The sequence below is a fragment of the Phyllobates terribilis genome, unplaced genomic scaffold (genome assembly GCF_046119375.1).
Source record: "Phyllobates terribilis strain yellow unplaced genomic scaffold, ASM4611937v1 Scaffold_11__3_contigs__length_659146591, whole genome shotgun sequence".
Classification (NCBI taxonomy): domain Eukaryota; kingdom Metazoa; phylum Chordata; class Amphibia; order Anura; family Dendrobatidae; genus Phyllobates; species Phyllobates terribilis.
In genome coordinates this window covers 371006613-371030101 of record NW_027362771.1, presented here as the reverse complement: position 1 = coordinate 371030101, position 23489 = coordinate 371006613, and the positions used below count along the sequence as shown (strand labels likewise).

Sequence of the window (23489 nt, the reverse complement as noted above, 5' to 3'; positions counted from 1 at the left end):
TTTTTATAGCACTGTAAGCCTACAAATTGAAATACAAAATAATTATATGGGTTACCTAAGAGACCGGTAAAGAGTCAAAAGACAGAACCAAAAGATAAAAAAAACATTGCATTTGTTATCACACCCAAGTCACTTTGGGGGAATGCATTATTTTCATGGATGAATTATCTCAAAAACTAGAACCAATTTTGAATTCAGCACTCTCAAAGGTTGGGCAACCAAGTATAAGGAAGGGGTGCCTTTAAACCCATCTACGTCATAGCTTTATTTCTTCTTTCTTTCTTTCTTTCTTTTTTTTAAATAACTGCGTGTAGTGTGACAGGTCAACTTTTCAGTTGCATATGTTTGCACATGCTAATAAATATTCTAATGATAGAGTTGGTACATATACACTTATTTCTGAAGATATTGTTTTTTTCATAATAAAGGTGCCAATAATGTTAACCACAACTGTAAAAACAAACCAGTCTACGGTGTTTCAGCCATGCAAAAATTCTGATTTAAAGAGAATCTTTCAACAGGTTTTAGCAGTAGTATATGAGATAAGCATGATGTAGGGGCAGAGAGCCTAATTTTAGTGATGTATCACTTACTGGGCTGTTGGCTTAGTTTTGATAGAATCCCTGTTTTCTCTGCTGCTGATGTTGCAGTGGTCAGAATGCTGAGCTGTATATATAGTCCCACCCACACCCCTGATTGGCAGCTTCCTGTGTATACTGTGAGCAAGCTGCCAATCAGTGGTGGGGGCGGGGTTACACAGATTAGCTTGACTACCTTGCATGGGACACCTAGTCCTGTAGTGATAATCTCCTGCTGACAAAACACTGATTGTATTGAAACTACAGCACACAGCCTAGTAAGTTACACATCCCTGGAATCAGGCTATCTGCCCGTACATTATGATGCTCTCAAATTAAATAGCAAAAAAACTGCTGCCGATTCCCTTGAAGCTTATTTTTCAATATAAAACGTATTAATCTAATGGATCAATTCCATTAGTTGTCACTGTGGCTGGCACTCTTTGTAGCATCTCACAACAAATGACATTGAAATCAGTGGAATTTAATAAGATTTCAATACTACAATAAACAAATATGACAAAACTGAAACAATCATGATATCGAAGTAAAGAAAAAAATGAGATGTAAACATATAGTTATCAATATACATTGTGTGCGGCTATTAATCAATAGATTTATTGCTGAGATGCGGATCAGAAGCTCTCACATCAGAACCCAGAAGGAAGGAGTACACTGCATGTTACAGAACCAAGTCAATGCTTCTGTCATGTGTCCTGATCTAATACCTTGTTTTGCTTCAGCTAATGTAGATAGAGATTTGGAAGCAATATAGAAATGATTCATCATTTCCAGTGACATTGCATAAGATACCAATCTGTAATAAACAAGAAAGACCTGGACCCAGCTGAAAATGATGGTGTAGACTATATAGGCTTACAAAGACTTTGTTTAATGGGACCTTTTAAGCAATGTATTTCCACATGAACAAAGCTTGAAACGGATTTCATTTGTCTTAATTAGAATCCACAGTATATTGTATCCATCGTTCTCCGTCCTTAATTCCACACACTCACCAATGTAACATACAACATATACTTCTTAACACTACATGTACGATAACAAATAAATATCCTCATTACTAGTCATGAAGAGTAAACAGTCCGGGATGACTATAATGTACAAATTGTTCTTGGTGGTGATAGACTCGCTTAGAACTGGCAATAAAAAAAAAGGAAGCAAAAAACAGAGAAAAGAAAAAGCATCAGTCCATTGATATTTGTTCTTCTTTTGGTCGAAATACAAAATATCTGCCCAGTGTCTCTGTTGATATGTGGATGTATATTGATCTGAGCTTGAAATACAATTTTTTTCTATGGCTGCTTGTAGTTAGATGTAAAGAGGTGTCTCCTGTCCAGTAAGAAGCCTGAACATCGCTGCTGGCATAGTCTTCATATGGATCTGTTGCACAGAAAAGAAATTCATGTAAATGTATGATTTGAAGGACATAACTCACACTTGGTTTTCAGCACAATATGACGGTTTCTCCATTCTTAAACTATTTTTCTTTCAATATAATATATCTTATATCTTTATTTTTTTGTAGTATATGTATACATATGATTCTGATGTAGTTCCTTAGATCATCTACTAAAAATACAGAAAGTACCACCACTAGTCATATGTCACACTGCAGATTTAATTATACGGCTTCCATGAATCATATTTCAAAATCTGTACAGAATGCGTAGGCACCTTATAAATAAAGAATGATAATGATAATGCTGTCATAAGGCAGCATGTAACATCATTACTTAGGCCTAATAGCTGACGTGAACTGCACTTTTACTGTAATGACTTGATTGCTGCAAAAATATTGTAATGCTGAAAAATTTAATATCCTAATGACAACAGAGTCTTAAAAATGCTAACCTGAAGTCTACATGATCACTTTCTTTTTTTGGGCATAGGTCGGTAAATTGCTTGATCAACACGGCAAATCAAATCAAACTAAATATGCCTCAAATTTTACTAAAAAAATTGTATTCATCAGAATCATATTTTTCTTTGATTTACTTTAGGTGAAGAAGTGGTTAAAAAACATTATAGTGAACATATAATCTAGTGTCACAACAGAATGAGAATGAGAATGCATCAAGTCTCCTGATTAGGGATGAGCAGCCTCGTGGAAGTTTGGATTCTGGTACCCAACCTGAGCTTTATTCCAAAGTTCGGTTCAGGGACCAGAACTGTACCCGAACTTGAACCAGAATCCAAACGCCATTGGAAACAATGGGGACCAGAAATTTTGATGTGGAAAGTTCTCTCTGTCTTTCTCCTCCCGAACTTCCCCCGTAACTCCGAACATTGCAGCGGACTTCACGGAGAAGTCCATGTTTGGCGATTAGCACCGGACACTAATTGTCAGGTACAAACTCAAAACTTTTAAATTTGAGTTCGCTCATCTCTACTCCAGATGAACCTAATGGATTGGGAGGCGAAAGAAGCTAATGATAAGTTATTTGCTATCTTACTAAGAATATCTCTAGACATACCTCTTTATTGTTGTGATCTAACCTCACCTGAAGCCTTAATCTTATGGTACCTTATTACATCAATTGGGCATAATAGGGAGAGTTAGAGAAAGCCACCGATGAGCGGGGGCACCATATCTCGCTATTGTTTAGGGTGCCAACCTCTGTGGCTAGGCAGTACCAGTTTAGTCATTTGAATAGGGATTTGCAGGTCCCTGGTTTTATCTGGTGTATACATTTGACCTATATAGGGACCTATATACATTCTTTACTCATTATAGCAATATAGAGGTCCTTTTCCTAAGGAATACCTTTTAATAATACTCGTTACACTGTTTTTTTTTAATATTTTTGAATAAAAATAAATTTTAAGGGATTAAATGTTCACTTTAGTTAATTCATTCCCTTGGGATGATCGGTTACGCTGCATAGAAAACCATGATACTCACCTCTCTTCAGCCATCTTTGTACCTGTCCTGCTGCCACAGATCCTCGGATTGACTTCTGTATCTTCCCTACCAGGTCATCCATTCACATGCGACCACATGTGGTATGTGCATTGCTTCCCACGTGACAGTGTGGGACCTAATGAATGGAAGACCTGGTCAGCTGGAAGATAGAAGAAAGAAGATAGAAGACATAAGATGACAGATAGACTTGCAAGTGTTAGCTGTAGCAGGACAGGTACGGGGATGCCTAAGGAGTGGTGAATATAACATATTTTTTAAATTCCTTTGAAGCCAATTCAATTTCCCCAGTGAACTGAGCGAATCTGCACAAATTTAATTTTGTGAGATTCGCCCAACTCTATAAAATAAGCCATGATGGGCATTGTTTTCGGCTTTCTATACATTTGAAAACTGAGTGTTTAAAAGTAACATGTCAGGGCATGACAATGCACTTCTAGCTCCTCAGTCTCATGCTGTATTCCCTGCCTGGTGTCACGCTCCTGTAATTAATTAACAGGTCATTGGCAGGGAATACAGCGACGACTGAGGAGCTGGAAGTGCATCGCCATGCAATAATGCACTTCCAATTTCAAAAAGAAAAATCTTGCTGCTTGGGCATATATATATCTTTTGTTATACATATATATCTATGTAAGTGACATCTTAGAGGAAGTTAGCCCACAGGAACTGTCCATAAAAGTGATAAGTCGTGACCTCTCAATATAGAAAGATGCTACTAGCTCATCGAAGCAAGTTTATAAGCCAATATTGTGGAAAAAATAAGTGTGGACCTTCAAATTAATGTGCTCCTCCAGGGGTTGGTAACCACTGGAAGTGTATATAGATACCAGAAGTACAATGTAGATGTGATGGAGCCTATAAGCGGACATTGCCCATATCCCATTAGGAATTAGCTGTTATTTACATGGCTTTATTTTGGGTACCACAGATATTTTATTCTTCATTCTGTTTTTGATATGGCTCAAATGAATCATTTCAGTTCCTATTAAGTCACAGATAGATTATACATAGTATTCAATCACCAGTATCATACCTGTTACCCGATACCTCATTTACAGTATATACACAACATTAACTTGATACATGGCGCTCTATGTGCATAGGCCACAGTGTATAAACAAAGATATTCTGCCGTCCGCACCCATGCCTGTTTTGATGCCCATGCCACTAATGATTATTGAGACTGCAGTGCCTACAGACCACATCATATCAGCTTAGATACTTCGGGCATCTACACATCCAGATGCCACCATCCATCCTAAAGAGCAGGCTTGGAAGCAGATACATTTGAAAGTATGCACTTCTTTTTCCAAAATATTGGCCTATATACCTACTTGTTTATATATGTTATGTTTTATGTTATAATACTTATTGTAATTTTGGAGAGCAATCAGTGGTTTAGTATTTTGACAGGTCATCATGACTAGAGATGATGGAACCCGAACTTAAAAAGAGAGAGAGGTTTATTTTCCCCATATACAAAGTCAGGGTCTCCATTGTTTTCAATGAGGTTCGGGTTCTGATTCAAGTTTGGGTAAAATTCTAGTACACAAACCGAACTTTGGTCTAAAATTCAGGTCGGGTGGCAGAACCCAAACTTCCATGGGTCCGCTCATCCCTAGTCATCATGACCTATAACCTGTATGGACAATAGCTGTGGGCTAAGTTATATGATGTCATTTACTTTTTCACGTATATAGGAGCAATAGAGCAGTGTGTCGGGATGCTTGATAAATCCTTGTAACCGAAACATTGGATCTACTGGAATAAACATCTGGAACGAATTGCATCTATCTAATGAGTGCTGCCTCATCTTTGCCGGCGTTGGATTTTGCTAGCAATTTTTCTAGCATGTCGCAAAAATGTATTGCGTTTGTACTGTGAGAAAATGGAGTCCTTTCTGAAATTTGAGGATGAACACATCTAAACATGCATACATGCTATAATAATTAATATGTGATGCCTAGACTGATTTTTTCTATTAAGAGTTATATTTGCAGTCACTCATTTTCTCATTTCCTCAGGCTATAAATCATACAAATAGCAGAGGCATGCCTCCTATTGATTTCATAGAATTTTATGGCCACACATGAATAAAAAACGATAGCAACCTCATCTGTCCTCCTTTATCGCAATGGACCATACATAACAGAATGGCAGAAAAAAATGCCACTGTGAACTAAATGGATTTTATACTTTTTTTGAAAACCTAAAATCCTTTCTTCTTCACCGCTTTTGAATATCAATTTATCTCATCAATGAAACATCTAAAATAAAATGTTCAAAGCCTTAGGCTGCACAATGCAGCAGAACACAAGATATCAGGGCTGTGGAGACGCACTTGGATATCTAATATTTTCATATCTGTCTAAAGCAGTTCACAAACGAAAGAATATATTCACAGAACTGAACATCTCAATTCATTGCAGCAGATAGTTAATCCTTATGTCCGCTGCCCCTCTAACCAAGATAGGGATATTACAGTCACATTAACAATAGTCAAGCAGCATGTGCCCTGGCGTGTAAATGGGATCCATTATATCTCCTTGCACAGAGAATGCTCTAAGCAAAATTGCAAACAATAAAATCTTTACACATTCCAGTAACCTCACATCCTCAAAAAAGGCAAATATAAAATGTGTATTTAAAGATGCGCCAATGACTGGCAAGCATTGATCAGCTCTGAATGCTCACTGCCTAGGGTTATAATAACCCACCACAAAGAGAAGCTTCTTACCTCCCCTACGGAATTGGAAAGTGCTTGGACAATCTTTTCATGCGCTGTGGCCACCACACTTTGTCCATTGATCTCAATTATGCGATGTCCAACCCTTACTCCACCTCTCTCGGCAATTCCTCCTCTCATGAGGCTGCAGATCTATAGTATGGATCAAAGGAAAAAGAAATCAAAGTTTAGCATTCAATATAACCATTGTGGCAAAGTTTCCATAATTTAGTTTTGTTGCATATATAAATCAAGATTTCTGTTCTGTCTTAAAGGGAATCTGGTTACATTTTTAATATGTTTGCTCTAAGGAAGGGAACAAAAACAAAACAAGATAAGGGAAAAAATATTTACGCGGATAAAGATGAGCAAATTTTATTGTGTAGAATTTTTAGGAATTTCCTAAACCCTGTGAATTCAAACTATTTGTGATTCACTTTTCGCAAATTACTTAAAATGGTTATCAACCTTTTACACATGCAGATGCTTTCATCAGCTGGAGAAGTATCACATGACCTTGGATGGGCTTCTCCATAATGCCTTTCAAAGCTATCACCCCACATGGCATAGCACTGCCAATCAGCAGGGATTATTATAGCCTATATAAAAGCATTAGTAGGAAATGCAGCAGCCAATTTAGGATGAATCTGGATAGTAAAAAGACGTCACAACTCATAGCTTAGCCTTAGAGATAGAAATTGAAAGCCATAAACCAGTGAAGAAACTGTAAGGCGGTGTTCACTAGTTGTGGCCATGTAGCCACAATTGTTGTGGTTCACAACGCGAACACATTGATAATATGTTTGACGGCACAGCAGTTATAAAGATTAGTGTGTGAGGAAAAGAGAATAGTGTGATACTTCACTGTCATCAATCGAATCTCCAGAGAAAATTTGTCAAATTGGTGAATTTGAATTTTAAAAGATTCGCACATATCTACTATATGCAGACAGCATGAGAGAAACATTGAAAGCAACCCTCAAACATTCATAGAACCGTATCTTGAAATTCCCAAGCAATGGATCAGAAATTAAGTATTGTAGATGATATACTCAAACTGCTCGCACATGTGGAATTTAAATGCAGTCTTCATGGATCAAAGATTTTATAATCAGTGATAATTATCTCAAAAATCTGAAACATTTTCTTAAAAATGGCACACATTAAATCTTAGCCTGATTGCATCTTCACATCATCAAAATGGTAAAAAGCACTTAATTAAGGAAAAATCTGTCAAAACATTGATGTTTTAGCTAATTTCTAAAGAGCTTATAAAGCCTTTCTCTAAGACTATAAAATTGAAGGTTAGAAAGTAATTCTAATTGAAAAGAACACTTGTGAAATATGTTCTGTTGTAGCGTGTAATGCATTGTAGCACTTAAAGAGAAACTGTCACCAGGTCAAAAGTAGATGTTTGGTTGCTTTGATTTTATTCCTAGTGCTCCCCTTAGTATTCAATTTTATTATTTTTTTGGGGGGTAGTTGAAGGGGACGAATCTGCCATGCCATTCCAGAGATATAGGGCTTTTTCAGTGCTACTTTTATAGACTTAACCAAGAGGGTGTTGCTCACAGAGTAGCGTAAACACATGCTCTGAGAATCCTGCAAGCTTAGACCCGGCTGTCACTGTCAGGAGCGGCGGTGCCTGCACCGTCCAGGGCTGTTTCACCCCCTAAATGCCGCGATCGATATCGATCATAGCATTTAGAAAGCAGGGAGAGGAAGTTGGGAGCGTTGCTTTTTCATCATACTGCCGAACAAGAAGTGGAATAAAACGCGATTGAAAAGATGAATGTAAATAAAATTGATATAGTTGAAAACACCATCTTGTCCCGCAAAGATCAAGACGCCATACAGCTCCATCAGTGAAAAAAATAAAAAACATACAGCTCTCAGAATATAGTGATGCAAAAACAATTCTTTTTTATAAAAAAAACTGTTTTCATTGTGTAAAAGCAGCAAAAGATTAAAAAAAACTGTATAAATGTGGTATCGCTGTAATCGTACTGACCAGCAGAATAAAGCTGCCTTATCACTTTTACCACAGGGTGAATGGCATGAAAAAAACAAACAAAAGCAATTCCTGAATTGCTGCTTTTTTTCATTTTGCCTCTTAAAAATCGGAATAGAAAGTGATCAAAAAATGTTATGTGCCCAAAAATGGTACCAATAAAAACATCAACTTGTCCCATAAAAAAAGCTCTCACATGACACTTGTGGGGAAATTTCACTGTTTGGGCACATCAGGGACTTTGCAAACGCGACATGGTGTCCACTATCTATTCCTTCAATTTTTGTGCTCCAAAAGTCAAATGGTGCTCCTTCCCTTCTGAGCCCTGCCTTGCGCCCAAACAGTAGCTATCTCCAACATATGGGGTATCAACGTACTCAGGAGAAATTGCACAACAAATTGTATGGTCCATTTTTTCCTGTTACCCTTATGAAAATGAAAACTTAGAGGCAAAAACAACATTTGTGTGGGAAAAAGTAAAATTAAATTTTTTCTTTCCACATTTCATTAATTCCAGTGAAGCACCTGAAGGGTTAATAAACTTCTTAAATGTGGTGGACTTATTGCTATATTTTCACATTTTTGTCAAATATTCAACATTTTTATAAATAAACACAAATCATATTGACCAAAATTTACCATTAACATGAAGCACAATGTGTCATGATGAAAACAATCTCAGAATCACTTGGATATGTTGAAGCGTTCTAGAGTTATTACCGCATAAAATGACTCTGATCAGAATGGTAAAATCTGGCCTGGTCTGGAAGGTGAAAACAGGCTCTGGGCTAAAGGGGTTAAAGACCATCAGACACTAACTTTTGCCAAATCTAGCAACAAGGTGCTGTGGAGTGGAAATGGAAAAGTATATTTTAATGAAAACTATTTTACTGTTTTTATTTTGATCTTTCCATCCCTTCTTTGATCATTGCTGGCTTCTTACAGCAGTTCCTTACTATGTCACATCCCCATGTGACACCTTTCGGAACATCTCCCTGGCCCGGAGAATAACCTGATAAGAGGGTTCTGTCAAAGGTTTGCTGTTCTCCCTTCCCCAGTGAAAAAAAACTGAGTCAGAATACCAAATCCTAGGATGTCTCGTGTTGCAGGTCTTGGTAGTACACTTACATATGTAAGCCATCCTGTGATGTGCTGCGCTAAACTTCTTTTTCTAATTTGGGGAAAAGACAGAATCCAGATTGTAAAGCTCACCAAACCGGATATAACAATATGCCATTGGGCTTTTGTGCATTTTTTGAGTTGCCGATGTTCTATCATTTATTTGCATTTGATGGAGAGTAATCTACTCCACATGACTACAGTAGGCATTGTGCAGACAAATCAACCTGGGACCACAATTCAGAAGTATTGAGCACATGCATGTCCTCCGGTACAAAGCACAGCTGGTTGGAAAATCTGTTGTAAACCAGGAAGAACATAAAGGCTGCCACCACAGAATTGTGCCAAGATAAATAGGTTTAACTTTGAATATTTCATATTTAAAAAATGATCATCTTCCCAAGGGACAATTGACCTAAATGTAACACTTATGGTGAAGATACCCCTCTAAAAGAAACTTATCACGAGTTTAGATACCATTTAGATTAGTTTTCTCTCTTTTATATGATTTCATAGTTGTTCTAGAGGTTAAGATAGCCAGTGCGATAACAAGTATGTTTGACCATGCTGAATGGACAAAATAGGCTTTTTGGCAGTTCAATATGGGGATGTAATTTGACCCTTTAGTTCTGCACTATTTCCCTATAGAAGGGCTTCTGCCTTCTCACGCTGACAATGTCCTTTTAAGCCAACTCAAAAGAAGATTTAGGCATTTGGAAAGTCTAATTGAGCTTTATCCCTCATAAATGAGGATACAAAATGATCTAGGATAAAAATTAAAGTAATTTGATCTACAATATGAATTACCCCTCTTATAAGGCAAGAAATCCCACTTATTAAACCTGACAGGGCACACCGGTGAAGTGAAAACCATTTCCGGTGACTACCTCTTGAAGCTCATCAAGAGAATGCCAAGAGTGTGCAAAGCAGTCATCAAAGCAAAAGGTGGCTACTTTGAAGAACCTAGAATATAAGACATATTTTCAGTTGTTTCACACTTTTTTGTTAAGTATATAATTCCACATGTGTTAATTCATAGTTTTGATGCCTTCAGTGTGAATGTACAATTTTCATAGTCATGAAAATACAGAAAAATCTTTAAATGAGAAGGTGTGTCCAGACTTTTGGTCTGTACTGTATATTTACACACATACATACAGTCATGGCTGAAAGTGTTGGCACCCTTGAAATTGTTTCAGAAAATGAACTATTTCGCTCAGAAAATTATTGCAATTAGACATGTTTTGTTATACTCATGTTTATTTTCTTTATGTGTATTCGAGCAACACTAAAAAACTGAGAAAAAAAAGCAAATTGGACATACTTTTACATAAAACCCCAAGAATGGGTCGGACAAAATTGTTAGCACCTTTCCAAAATTGTATGTAAACAACTTTGTTTCAATCATGTGATGCTCGTTCAAACTCACCTGTGGCAAGTAAACGGTGTGGGTAATATGAAATTCACACCTGAAACCAGATAAAAAGGGGAGAAGTTGCATGGAGAACAGGAAGAAGAGCTGAGAACCAAAATTGTTGAACAATATCAACAATCTCAACGTTACCAGTCCATCTCCAGAGATCTTGATGTTCTTTTCTCCACTGTGAGCAACATAATCAAGAAGTTTACAACCCATGGCCCTGTAGCACTCCCTGGACGTGGATGGCAGAGAAAAATTTATAAAAGGATAGTCAAGATGGTGGATAAGCAGCCCCAATCAATTTCCAAAGAAATTGAAGCTGTCCTGCAGGCTCATAGTACATAAGTGTCATCGCAAACTATTCTTCAAAATGGCAGAAGACCCAGGAGGACCCCACTGCTGACACAGAGAAATAAAAAAAAAGCTAATCTTCAGTTTGCCAAAATGTATGTGAGTTAACCAAAATCCTTCTGGGAAAGCATCTTGTGGAAAGATGAGGCCAAGATAAAGATTTTTGGTAAAACACATCATTCTACTGTTTACCGAAAATGGAATGAGGTCTACAAAGAATAGAACACAGTACTCACAGTCAAATATGGTGGAGGTTCAAATGTTTTGGGGCTGTTTTTCTGACTCTAGAATTGGGTGCCTTGACTGTGTGCAAGGCATCATGAAACCTGAAGATTACCAAAGGATTTTGGGATGCAAAGTAGTGCCCAGTATCAGAAAGCTGGGTTTACATCCTAGGTCATGGGTCTTCCAGCAGAACAATGACCCCCAACATACCGTATATTTTGGATTATAAAACACACTTTTTCCCCCAAAATTTGGGTGGAAAATGGGAGTGAGTCTCCCAGGGTCACAGCTGCAGGAAGCTGGCGGCAGCAGGAGTGGGGCTACGATGCGAGCTCCAGGCTGGGAGGAGGGGGTGTTCGGCAGAGCGAGGCTGCAGCGGGCCCCGAGCTTTCACAAAATGTCGGCGGAGTCCCCGCACTTCTCATGGTTTTCACTGCGGTGGACTTCGGGAAAATGGCCACTGGAGGCAGCGCATGCGCAGATGGAGATCTCGGCTCCACAGACGCCCCCATCCCTCTGGTAACCTATCGTAAAAGCAGACTATAAAACACACTACCATTTTATTAAAACATTTTTTTCCTATTTTACTCCCCAAAATTTTGGGAGTGTCTTATGGTCCGGAGTGTCTTATAAACCGCAAGAAGCACCCAGAAATGGAAACAATGCATAACAATGCACTGGAGAGTACTGAAGTGGCCAGCAATGAGTCTGGATCTAAATCCCATTAAACACCTGTGGAGAGATCTTAAAATTGCTGTTTGCCTTCAAATATGAGAGACCTGCAGCAGTTTGCAAAAGAAGAGTGGTCCAAAATTCCACTTGAGAGGTGTAAGCTTGTTTATAATTATAGGAAGTTTGATTGCAGTTATTTATTCCAAAGGGTGTGCAATTTTGAGGGTGCCAACAATTTTGTCCGGCTGATTTTTGGGGTTGTGTGTGAAATTATGTCCAATTTGCCTTTCCTTCTTTGTTTTTGTGTTGTTCCAATACACACAAAGGAAATACGGTAAACATGTGGATAACAAAACGTGTTTGCCTTGTAGAGGTTAGAGTCTGACTGATTAATTGAGTCTGTGGACAGGAGTCTTTTACATAGGTGACTATGTAAGGCAGCTCTCTTTAATGCAGGTAGCGAGTTGATTAGGAGTGTCTAACTGGTCTGTAGGAGCCAGAACTCATAATGGCTTGTAGGGGATCAAATACTTATTTCTCACTGCAAAATGAAAAAAATGTATCTAATCTATACAATGTGATTTTCTTGATTTTTTTGGGATATTCTATCTCTCAATGTTAAAATTAACCTACCCTTAAAATTATAGACTGTTCATGTCTTTGTCAGTGGACAAACTTACAAAAACAGCAAGGGATCAAATACTTACTTCCCCCACTGTAGATATATATATAAAATTTTAACTTTACTCAATAAAGTTATTTAATAAACTCATTTTTTTGCAATATACTTGCACTTTTTTTTTGCTTCGTTGGTTCCTGTTTGTGACGGTGCTCTTGGGACTCCCTACTCTGCTTAGGGTTGCATTTTTTTACATTTTTATTGGCATTAGGTGATGGGTAATTGTAAGTATGATACCAGTAAAAACTATTGCCGAAAAAAAACAACAACATTATGTTATACGAAAATTACTACTCAAAACTGCAAATATTCGAGGTATGATAACTCAGCTTCCTATGCCCAATCTCCAGCTCCTGATCACCAGTAATAAAGTATAATAATATAATACACTCTAGGTCAATATCTCGTAGAACAAATCTTTCTAAACCTGAAGCACATAAAAAAAAAGATTTCCCAGTTTCCCTGTAAGTGTTGAAAGCTTTGGCGGTCAGTTTCATTTAGCTGAAATATGTAGGTAGATGCAGTGTTATTCTGATTAATGCCGCCCCATACTGGATTGCTCAGCGTGTATAAAGCTCTCATGGGGGTGTTAGCTATAAAATAATGTTAAAACTGTACATCTTGGGCTTTACGAGCCTTCAGGAGCTCTTCTATAGAGAGGGCAATTTAAAGCTATTTAACCTCTACTCTTTAGTTCCCTGTGGAATGACTTGTATGTAAAGATAAGCTACATGCATTAATCTGGTTGTGCATTAATTTAACACAGATTAGTGCCTTATCCTATAAATATTGCCTCGCAATCATGGGAAGAGAAGAATTGCTATCCTCATGGTATACTGTTGCCTGAGGCAGGCTCTTCTACAACACACTCAATATATTTTCTTAATTTTATTTCTTCATGATGATTTAACCCTGTAGCTATATTTTTATCGCTCTGTCCCTTGCCTACATATCTTGGCATCTATGCTTTGTATTCTTGCAGTACAAGTACCATGACTTTATTTCAGCACACCCCAAGGAATAAAATCCCCCACAATTATTCACTTGATATAGGAAGATATTTATTTTACCAAGTCGATAAAACTGAATACAGCTATATGGTTTTACTATGCATGCCTCACAACATATGTAGAACCTGCAATGTCCCAATTACCACTATTTAATACACTATACAATTCTAAGAACTTAATTGCAGATGGACAAAAAAAGAAAAAAAACATATGTCTGTTTCCAACATCATCCCCATGGATCTATTCAATCCAAATTAGATCACCATATAACACTATAGTGATCTACTCTAAGTTAAGTCTAGTAAACCATGGGTGGTTCAGCCATTGCAATAAGGACATTAATACGCACCAGCGTTACTTTTTCCATTTAACCTAATAATGAATTCTGAGATAATGAAGGGGAGTTCTCTGTCTGTTGGAGATCCTTATTTCTAGGCCGGAGTAGAGCGCCGATATAAAGAATATCTATAGCTCTGGAAGTCAGGTCCTATCCTGCACTATACAGGCAATGCATTGGTCTGAAATATTACAAATACAATTATATTTATAAATTGTAAAAATTATCAATAAAATAAAATTAAATATGAAATAAATTAGAAATACACTTTCTAATGCTTCATTTTCACCGCAGTGGCACTGCAAAGAAAACGAACACTTACTAACATGTTTCCCCACTGATTAAAACTGATCAATAAAAGCCACAGCAGAGGAATCATTTATGATCAACTTATTGATACGGAACCCTTCTAACAAATCATGGAAGTAGATAGGAATAAAGATTTGTATATGCTTAAAGGGAATCTGTCAGTAAGATCCACCTTCCTAAGCCGTCTATAGGAGTCCGTAGGTCATAGGAAGTTGAAAAAAATGATACCTTGATATCTGTGATTCAGTATCTTATTCCCGAGAAATCAACGTTTTTCTTATTGTGTAAGTGAGCTGTATAGATCTATGGTCCACACATAGATGTCCCTGAGAATCGGCCTCCAGCGCTTATTAAATGAAGGAAGGCATTATCAGTGTGAGACATATAGATGGGGGGAGCAGACTGTCAGTCATTACATGTCTCACTTGTAATGCCAGCTTTCATTTGAAATAAGCTCTGGAGGCAGATTCTAGGGGAGATCTATGTCCAGCCCATAGTTCTTAACAACTTATTTACATATAAGGAAAACATTCATTTCTCTGGAATAAGTCATCTGATCGCAGATATAAATGTATCATTTTATTCAGCTTCCTATGACATGCGTACCCATATAGACGGTTTAGGAGGGTTGATCCTACTGACATATTCCCTTTAAATCCATCATGCTTAATTCTTCTTCTTCCTTACATCAAAATCGGGAAAAGATTTTGAAGTAAAGTAAATTGAAGTATTGAAGTATAGAAATATCTATTTTATAGTACCTTAACTTTGTTCTATTCCATATACCAACATTGATTTGTTTCCAGCTTTTTATTTTACTAGTATCACTTTACTAATAACACATATCATTTTATAAATACTGAAAAAGTATTTAAATATGGACAATTCCTTTAAATAGAATCTGTCAGCAGAATTTCACTCCCCCAAATCTTAGATATATACATGTAAGTCTTTCAAATACAAATCCAGCAATACTTTACATGTCCAGTCTGTTCCTCCATTTCTGAGAAATCAGTGATTGAATTGATATGCAAATGAGGCCAAAGTTGTTCTATTCAGTGAAAGCTCTTACTAAGCCTCTGTCACTCCAGCTCTATTCCCTGCCCACCACCGCCTCCTCCTGCTTGATTGACAGCCTCTATATTGTGTGGATTGAAACAAAGGAGCTGACAGTCAAGCAAGAGGAGGCAGCGCTGGGCAAGGAATAGAGATGGAGTGACAGAGGCTTCACAAGGGCTTCCATGCATTGAAAGCACTTCAGCCTCATTTACATATCCATTCAAACACTGATTTCTCAGTAACGGAGGAACGGACTGGCCATGTAAAGGTATTGCTGGACTTCTGTTTGGAAGAACTATATGCGCATATACATAGCTTTGGGATGAAATCCTGCTGACAGATTCCCATATTTAAATATTTTTTCAGTACTGAAATAGAACAAAATCTTCATATGCAGAGAAGTACTTTGAAGCAGAAATCTCTGTTCGCTGTCTCAAAAACAATGACGTGAATAGATGTGTGAGTGGTCGTTCATCAGTATTTTGCACTTGTTCTATCTCTATCATACAGTATACCACTGGGACCTGTCTGCATTGTGCAGTGAACTTGTTACTTCAACCATATATTGGTAAGTATGGCCCTGTTTTTCAATTACATGTTGTTGATTTGATGTTGTTTTTAGCAAATTGCTTTTTATAATTGTGAACTGCATTTAAATACTCCAAAGCATTATTTCTGAAGGCCTTTCCTTTTGCTTCAGATGAGAAAAGAGCAGCGCTTACCATTCCAGTGAGAGTAAACAGCATCTTTCGTAACAAACAAAGGCTATTATTTGCTTTTATAAATCAGGAACAAAATCACCTAAAAGAAGTGTACAGAAAACGACTTCAGTCGTCCTTATAAGCGGAAGCTATTTGTGCTGCAATGTAGGATTCTCCAGGGCTAATGAGGCTGAAAATAGAAAGCACTGGAGCACAACTAACTCAAACATCAGCAAAGTTTTCCAAGAGACTTAGGTATGTTCACTTGGAAAAACAATTACGCACAAATGATTTCTGCTCCTTCTCAAGTGATATAAATACATTCAAATTACAGAAGGCAAAAAATGAACTGAGCGTAAACCCCAGAGATACCAGCCTGTTTTGGAGAGAACACATGTAATTAGACTGAGAACATGTTCTACACTGTCCTGGTGTTAAACCACCTACTCCAGGGAGACTTCCGGACAGTAAGATATGGCAGTAGTCCTTGAGTACCCTATACTTGTCAGTCTAGTAATAGAGAAGAACTGCTTTAATTCTGCAAATGGTGTCTTGAAATAATGCGATTTTTCTTACATCTTTTCGTATTCTGTTGTAAATGGTGCAGTAAAATAAGTCGAAATTCTGAAAATGGTGTCACGGGTGTGTTAGATGTAACAGACAGTCGCTCTGGATCTGGCTGCAGAAGGTAACTGTGTTTGGCATTGCAGACGCCTTCTTAATCCTTCTGACTTTTGGACCCAGCGGCAACCTCCCTCCTGCTCTGATTGACACACCCCGGTCTGGGTGTTTGTAAACTCTCAGTCGGCTTCAGGGAGTGATATTCTCATTTTCCCCTGTGAAGGCTTGGAGCAATAGCAGTTGGCTAGCTGCCTCTCTGGTGCCCTTGGAGGACGTTTGGTGTTATCTCTCTGGTGTCTGCCCAAGGTAAGTTTTCCCCCCTTTGTTTGTCTCCCTTGTTGTCTTTAGTTTATAGTGGGGACTGACCAGTGCTCACCCCCTCCCTATCTAGGGCCTAGCTCTAGGGATATACAGGGATTAGGTTTCCTGTTTGGCAATAGGTGTGGAACCTATATAGGGACGGTAGGACAGGTGGGGTGATATTAGATCTGCCTAGGGGTCTCCACTTTCCCTTTCACTAGCGTTGGGCTACCCTCCCCTCATCCCTTCATGTTGCACTTAGTCTTTCCTACACTGTGTGTGACAACTGGCCACTCAATTGTATGGGATCAATCTAGTTTGAAAGTTTGAAATCCATAGACCACATATCACATATAATTATGCCCATATATATCACATTCTTTGGCAACATAGCTCTTTCTTAGCAGTAACCGAAACATTATTGGCATTAAGCATATAAATTATCTTTAAATTTACAAAAGCTTATATTATCTCATATCTCTGAAGTTTGATATTCTCCAATTTATAATAGGTTGCTCACCTTTCCATCATCCCATTAATATCTCAACACAAACTCCATATTCTGGTTCCCTAACAGTGTTATCACTAATACTGTGCCTACTGCGCTGCCAAGTTCTCCAACTGCACTACTGAAGAAATAATAGCGACATAACTAGTATTAATCATAGTAACCCAAAAAACAATATTGCCATGAAGTGACCTAAAACCAATAGCACCACTTACATAGTGACCTTATAAAACAATTGTGAGCAAATATTGCCTGATAGTAATTACAACCACAAAGAGTGCCCCAAAAAATAGCAATCAGTACTACATTTAGTGAACCCAAAAATAATGGTGTCAAACAGACAGTGGTAAGACAGTATTGGTGCCAACAATAACCCTATCAAGAAGACAATATGTTTCTTACCTGTCCCAGCACTAGTGCCAATCTCTGGTCTGTTCTCCTAGGACTGCCGCACTTTTCCTGTAGTCTATGCTTAGTTTTCCAAGTAACCTTGCAAACTTCTTTAACATCATCAACTAAGGCCTTTAAATACAGACTCAGACAGTCATGTTCTGTCTGAGTTTTCAGTAAGATTTACATTCTGTTCAAAGTGTACTGGAGTTTGTCTTACCATCCATTACTCTCAGCTGGTTAATCATCTCTTCAACCAACTCCTGCTTGTTTACTAACTAGTAGTGTTGAGCCACCCCCGTAGTGTTCGAGTTCGGTTCGGTTCGTCGAACACCCGTGTGTTCGCCGAACTGTTCGTCGAACTGTTCGTCGAACACCTTCGAACACCGTTAAAACCAATGGCAGGCAAACAAAAACACATAGAAACACATAGAAAACACCTTCAAAGGTGTCCAAAAGCTGACAAACTGCTCAGAAGACACAACTAACACATGGAAAAGTGACAAGTACATATAGTCATGCGAAAAGAAAAGAGGTGGAGGAGTAAAAGGAGGGGGAGACACAGATATAGGCATGTCATGCCCTTCTAAAATCCAAAAAGTGAGAAGCCGAGACGGCCAGTCCGCTCCTGCCCGTGCCAACTCCGTGTCACCGGGTTTGTGCCAGAGCCGCGGTGAACCCTGACGGCCAGCCCCCCTCTCCCAATACTGGTGCCTGTCCGCTGGTGGGTCGAGAGAGCCCCCCTGTGGTGGAGGCAGCTCTAAGCTTTTTAATTTAAATTGTCCCTCTAATTTGAATGAATACACTTTAAATCCATTTACAAGGATCTATTGGAGGGCAAGTCTCATGCCAGCAGCCGCGTAATTCCAGCTCCAGTAGCGTCCACTAAAGCTGCTGCAGTTAAAAAGCTTTTATAAGGATCGAGCTCGGCTGTCCACCGCAAGGCATCCTACTGCCAGTCCCAGCCCCTATGCCTTGGGGTGCCTCCTGATGCTCTTCACTGAGTATCCCGTGGTCCCGAAGCATTTCCTTTGAAAAAATTAAGTGTCCAAACTACAGGTGGTGTAGCTTGCTTAACAGCCGGGATAATCCGCTGACTAGCAGACACTGCTACTAGGCACAAAGTATTTCCTGGGCTAGATGCAGTTAAAAATTTGTAAGTAGATACTCTCGTTGGATGCTGAGAAAGCATTCCATAGAGTCTCCTGGCACGCCATATATGATTCTCTTAAAAAGCTTGGGGTAGGGGTCTAGGGGACCCTTTTATAGCCAAAATCACGGCCCTGTATCACAATACGTCACCTAGGCTGAAGATAAATGGAACTGTAGCACCGAGGGCTCGGTTGCTACAGACGTATTGCACCTCACCCAGAGGTGTGATATCTCACTCTCAGATAAGGATGGAGTGTGGATCAGGACCCGACACCTGCATGCATTACACCACATTGCCGTGGGGCAGGGCGACCAATATGCCCCTGAGATGGGCACGACAGTCCCTGTCCCTGGCTGGAGTGGGGGGAGGGAACACTGAGGAAGGGGAACCCTGCAGTGCAGGAGCAGGGAGGAAGCAGTTCCTGGGTGCATTGAGAAGGGAGTATAAAAGGTGGGCACCATCTTAGTTCAGTGCAGAGAAGTCTGAGCAGAAGTGGCAGGGAGCAGGGGCTCTGCATGAGCTCTGCTCCGGAGGCGGGCCTAGTAACAGAGGCCCAGGCCTGCAAGAGGGAGAAGGAAGGAAGAGGAGCGGAGAAGGCTCCAGGAACGAGGAATGAAGGGATCCCAGGGGTGCGGACGGGCGAGTCGCCACCGCACGCCCGAATCCACCTGCGTGGAGGGGTCAGGCCAAAGGGGGAGACCGGTCCCCGAACTAGTGGAGGCAGGAAACGACCCTCAGCTAGAAACCGGAGGCTCTGACATTTTATGTGGCGCAGCCCCTTGCTCCACCCGCTAGGAAGGCACCACATAGGGTCAGGGAAACTGGCGCCAAGTTTACCAAGAGGAGGCCCGAGGCAGCCGGACAGAAGTGTTGGTAAGAAAGGCCAGACAAAGGACACACAAAGGGGGTCCTGTGAAGCGCTCCAAAGTTATCTGGGAGTTGTCTGAGCCCCTCACCTGGTGAGCACAGTACGACGTGGGCAGCCGTTACCTGCAGACGTGGTCTGGATAATAAGAACTGTGAGTAAAGGCCCTGAACTGCATCACTGACTCCGTGTCGTTACTGCTGCTGCCCTGCACCATCACCCCCATCCTCCGCATACACTGCCCTGAGGCTATACTCCTCCCGTGGGGAGTTATGCTACGCTCTGCTGCACCCACAACACCAGCCTTAGCGGTCTGCCCTGTAGCGGCGGTTCACTCTGACCGCAATCCACGGGTGGCGTAGTCGGACATTTAAACATCAAAACCACATAAATAGTTCCGCCACTGGTTTGACCGCCCTGAGCCACGGAACCGGATCGCCGCCACGAAGACTACAACCACCAGCATCCACCAAAAAGGGTCCGGCTCCGGGTGTCCCAAGGCCCAGGGGGTGCGTCAGAACATTTTCATCACCTTTCACAATCACCAATGGGACAAGGCAGGGATGTCCTCTGTCCCCTCTCTTATACATCCTAGTGACGGAGCACCTGCTCTCATCAATTGGCCATAACCCCAATATTAGGTGGATTGAGGTGGGAGGCACCGAGTACAAGTGCTCTCTATTTGCTGATGATGTCCTAGTATATATCACTCAATCACATATATCCATCCCTGCTGTTATGGCTGAAATAGATCACTTTGTTACATGGTAAAATTTTAAAATCAATGCAGCGAAGTCTGAGGCCCTCGATGTCTCCCTCCCTAAATCCATATAGGATTCCATCCAGTCCAACTTTCCCTTTGCCTGGCCCTCACAGGGTATCAAATACTTAGGAATTCCTATTCATAGAGACCTCTCCCATCTATGTTATCTTAATTTTGGGCCCTTTATTGAACAATTCCATACAGACCACGGTTGGCAAGTTAGAACTGTAAGATTCACTACGTGAACCACTGGTGTTTTGTGGAAAAGCACATGTACACCGCGTTCCAAATTATTATGCAAAAAGTGTTTAGGAGTGATAAGGGAAGAATTTGTTTGTTTGTCAGTTAAACTCATTGATGGTGATGTGTGTCAGGGCTCTTTATATCACTGTAAGCAATTGCAGACACCTGTGCTAATTAGTTTGGCAGGTGTGTCCAATGAAAGGCAAGACTACTTAAGAAGGCTCTCTCACATTATTAAGCAGCCTACATTTTCTGCCAAAATGGGAAAGAAAAAGGATGTGTCGGCTGCTGAGAAGCAACAAATTGTGGAGTGTTTAGGTCAAGGCATGACTACAATCAACATTGTGCGATGATCAGGATGAAGTGTCTTGGCAATCAAGAAGTATGTAGCTGATTCACAGTACACACGTGTGCATGCTGATAAGGGCAAATTGAGGACTCTTTCCTACAGGCAATTACATCAGGTTGAAAGAGCAGCGGCAAAAAAGCCTTGTCATAGCAGCAGACAAGTTTTTGAAGCTGCTTGTGCCTCCAACGTCCCCCGAACAACAAGATGCAGGGTCCTTCAGAGGTTTGCAGCTGTGCATACGCCATCCTGTCGACCTCCTCTATCCACTTCACACAAGCAGAAACGGCTCCAGTGGGCCAAACATTACATGAAGACTGATTTCAAAACTGTTTTGTTCACGGATGAGTGCCGTGCAGCGCTCGATGGTCCAGATGAATGGAGTGGAGGATGGCTGGTTGATGGACACCCCACGCAAACACGGCTACAGCGCCAACAAGGAGGAGGTGGAGTAATGTTTTGGGCTGGAATCATGGGGAGAGAGATTGTCGGCCCCTTTAGGATCCCTGAAGGCGCTAAAGATGAACTCCATAATGTATGTGGATTTTCTCAAACAGCACTTCCTGCCATGGTTCAAGAAGAAGAACCGTGTATTTCACAGCAAGATCATTTTTCTGCATGATAATGCACCATCTCATGCTGCACATAAAACATCTGCATCTCTGGCTGATATGGGCATAAAAGGGGACAAACTTATGGTGTGACCCCCATGCTCCCCTGACCTCTACCCCATTCAGAACCTTTGGAGCATCATTAAAAGGAGTGTCTATGATGGCGGGAGGCAGTTCACATCTAAGCAACAGCTCTGGGAGGGTATTCTGTCCTCATGCAAAACAATTGAAGCAGAAACCATCCAAAACCTGACAAATTCAATGGACGAGAGAGTTCAGAAGCTCCGTTCGAACAAGGGGTCCTATGTGAAAATGTAACATCACCTAGAATAAAGTTTTGAGTTGAAAACTGTTTGATTTCAGTTTCTAACAACCTGCTAATGCTTATAATTTCAAAAATGACCATTTTTTTGGTCTTTATTAAAATGAAAATGTTGATCGAAAAGTTTGGGGGATCTAAGAGTGTGGCAACCCAGTAGTCATGATTACTTCGAATTCTGACAATATGAGGGTCATGCTGCAGGTAGTGCAGCAAGAAGGCACTTATGTGTCTTGCGCATCTCGGAGCCCCAAAATTATTTTCCGGGCTAGATGCAGCTAAAAATTATTTTTAATTTTAAATCTGGTGAAGCTTATTATAGATGGCCTAATAGGATCAGTGCTGCACACTGCTACAAAGCCCAAATTATTTTCCAGTCAAGATACAGATAAACATGATTAGTAATTTGAAAGCTTAAAACGGTTGGTAGGGTGATTTTAACCAATCATCAAGCTTTTACTCTCCCCAGGATGACACAGGGGTAGAAAAGTCGTTTCGGATCCATGATTTGTTCATCTTTATGAACGTGAGTCTGTCTACATTATCAGTGGAGAGCCGCGTGCGCTTATCTGTCAGCACACCACCAGCAGCGCTGAACACACGTTCAGACAGAATGCTGGCTGCGGGGCATGACAAGATCTCCAAGGCGTAAGTGGCTAGCTCCGGCCATTTATCCAGATTGGAAGCCCAAAAAGAGCAAGGGTCCAGTGACACAGTCGTGGCTTCAATGTTTACTTGGAGATACTCCTGTACCATCGTCTCTAGGCGTTGACTATGTGTCAGACTTCTTGTCTCCTGTGGCCTTGCAAAGGATGGGCTAAAAAAGTGGTGAAATGATTCCGCAAAATTGATGTTACCAGCAGATACTGTGGTTCTGTTACGGTTTGAGTGCTGAACACTTGACGGTCCCACGGTTGGCAAGTTGGAACTGTGAGATTCACTACGTGCACCACTGGTATTTTGTGGAAAAGCACATGTAAGATTCTGCAACAGTCTCTGCTGATACTCCTGCATGCGTGCATCCCTTTCTATGGCAGGAATAATTTCTGCAAATTTACTTTTGTACCGGGGATCTAACAGTGTGGCAACCCAGTAGTCAGGATTATTTCTAATTCTCACAATTCGAGGGTCATGTTGCAGGTAGTGCAGCAAGAAGGCACTCATGTGTGTTGCGCATCCAGGAGCACCAAGTCCCTGTTGTGTTGGTGGCGAGGTAACAATCATGCTTCC

At 40.2% G+C, this 23489-nt stretch overlaps 1 protein-coding gene across 2 annotated transcripts in view; it reads right to left on the bottom strand.

Annotated features, from left to right (window-relative positions):
• Nucleotides 1-1046: 1046 nt before the first annotated feature.
• Nucleotides 1047-23489, bottom strand: part of APBA2 (amyloid beta precursor protein binding family A member 2) — a 699615-nt gene continuing 677172 nt past the window's right edge. For both annotated transcript variants that reach the window (XM_073652927.1, XM_073652928.1), the window contains 2 exons: nt 6260-6400; nt 1047-1979 (listed from right to left, as the gene is read on the bottom strand). In XM_073652927.1, the coding sequence (XP_073509028.1) occupies nt 1908-1979; nt 6260-6400 (213 nt within the window). In that variant the 3' untranslated portion in view covers nt 1047-1907. The remainder of the gene's footprint in view (nt 1980-6259; nt 6401-23489) is intronic.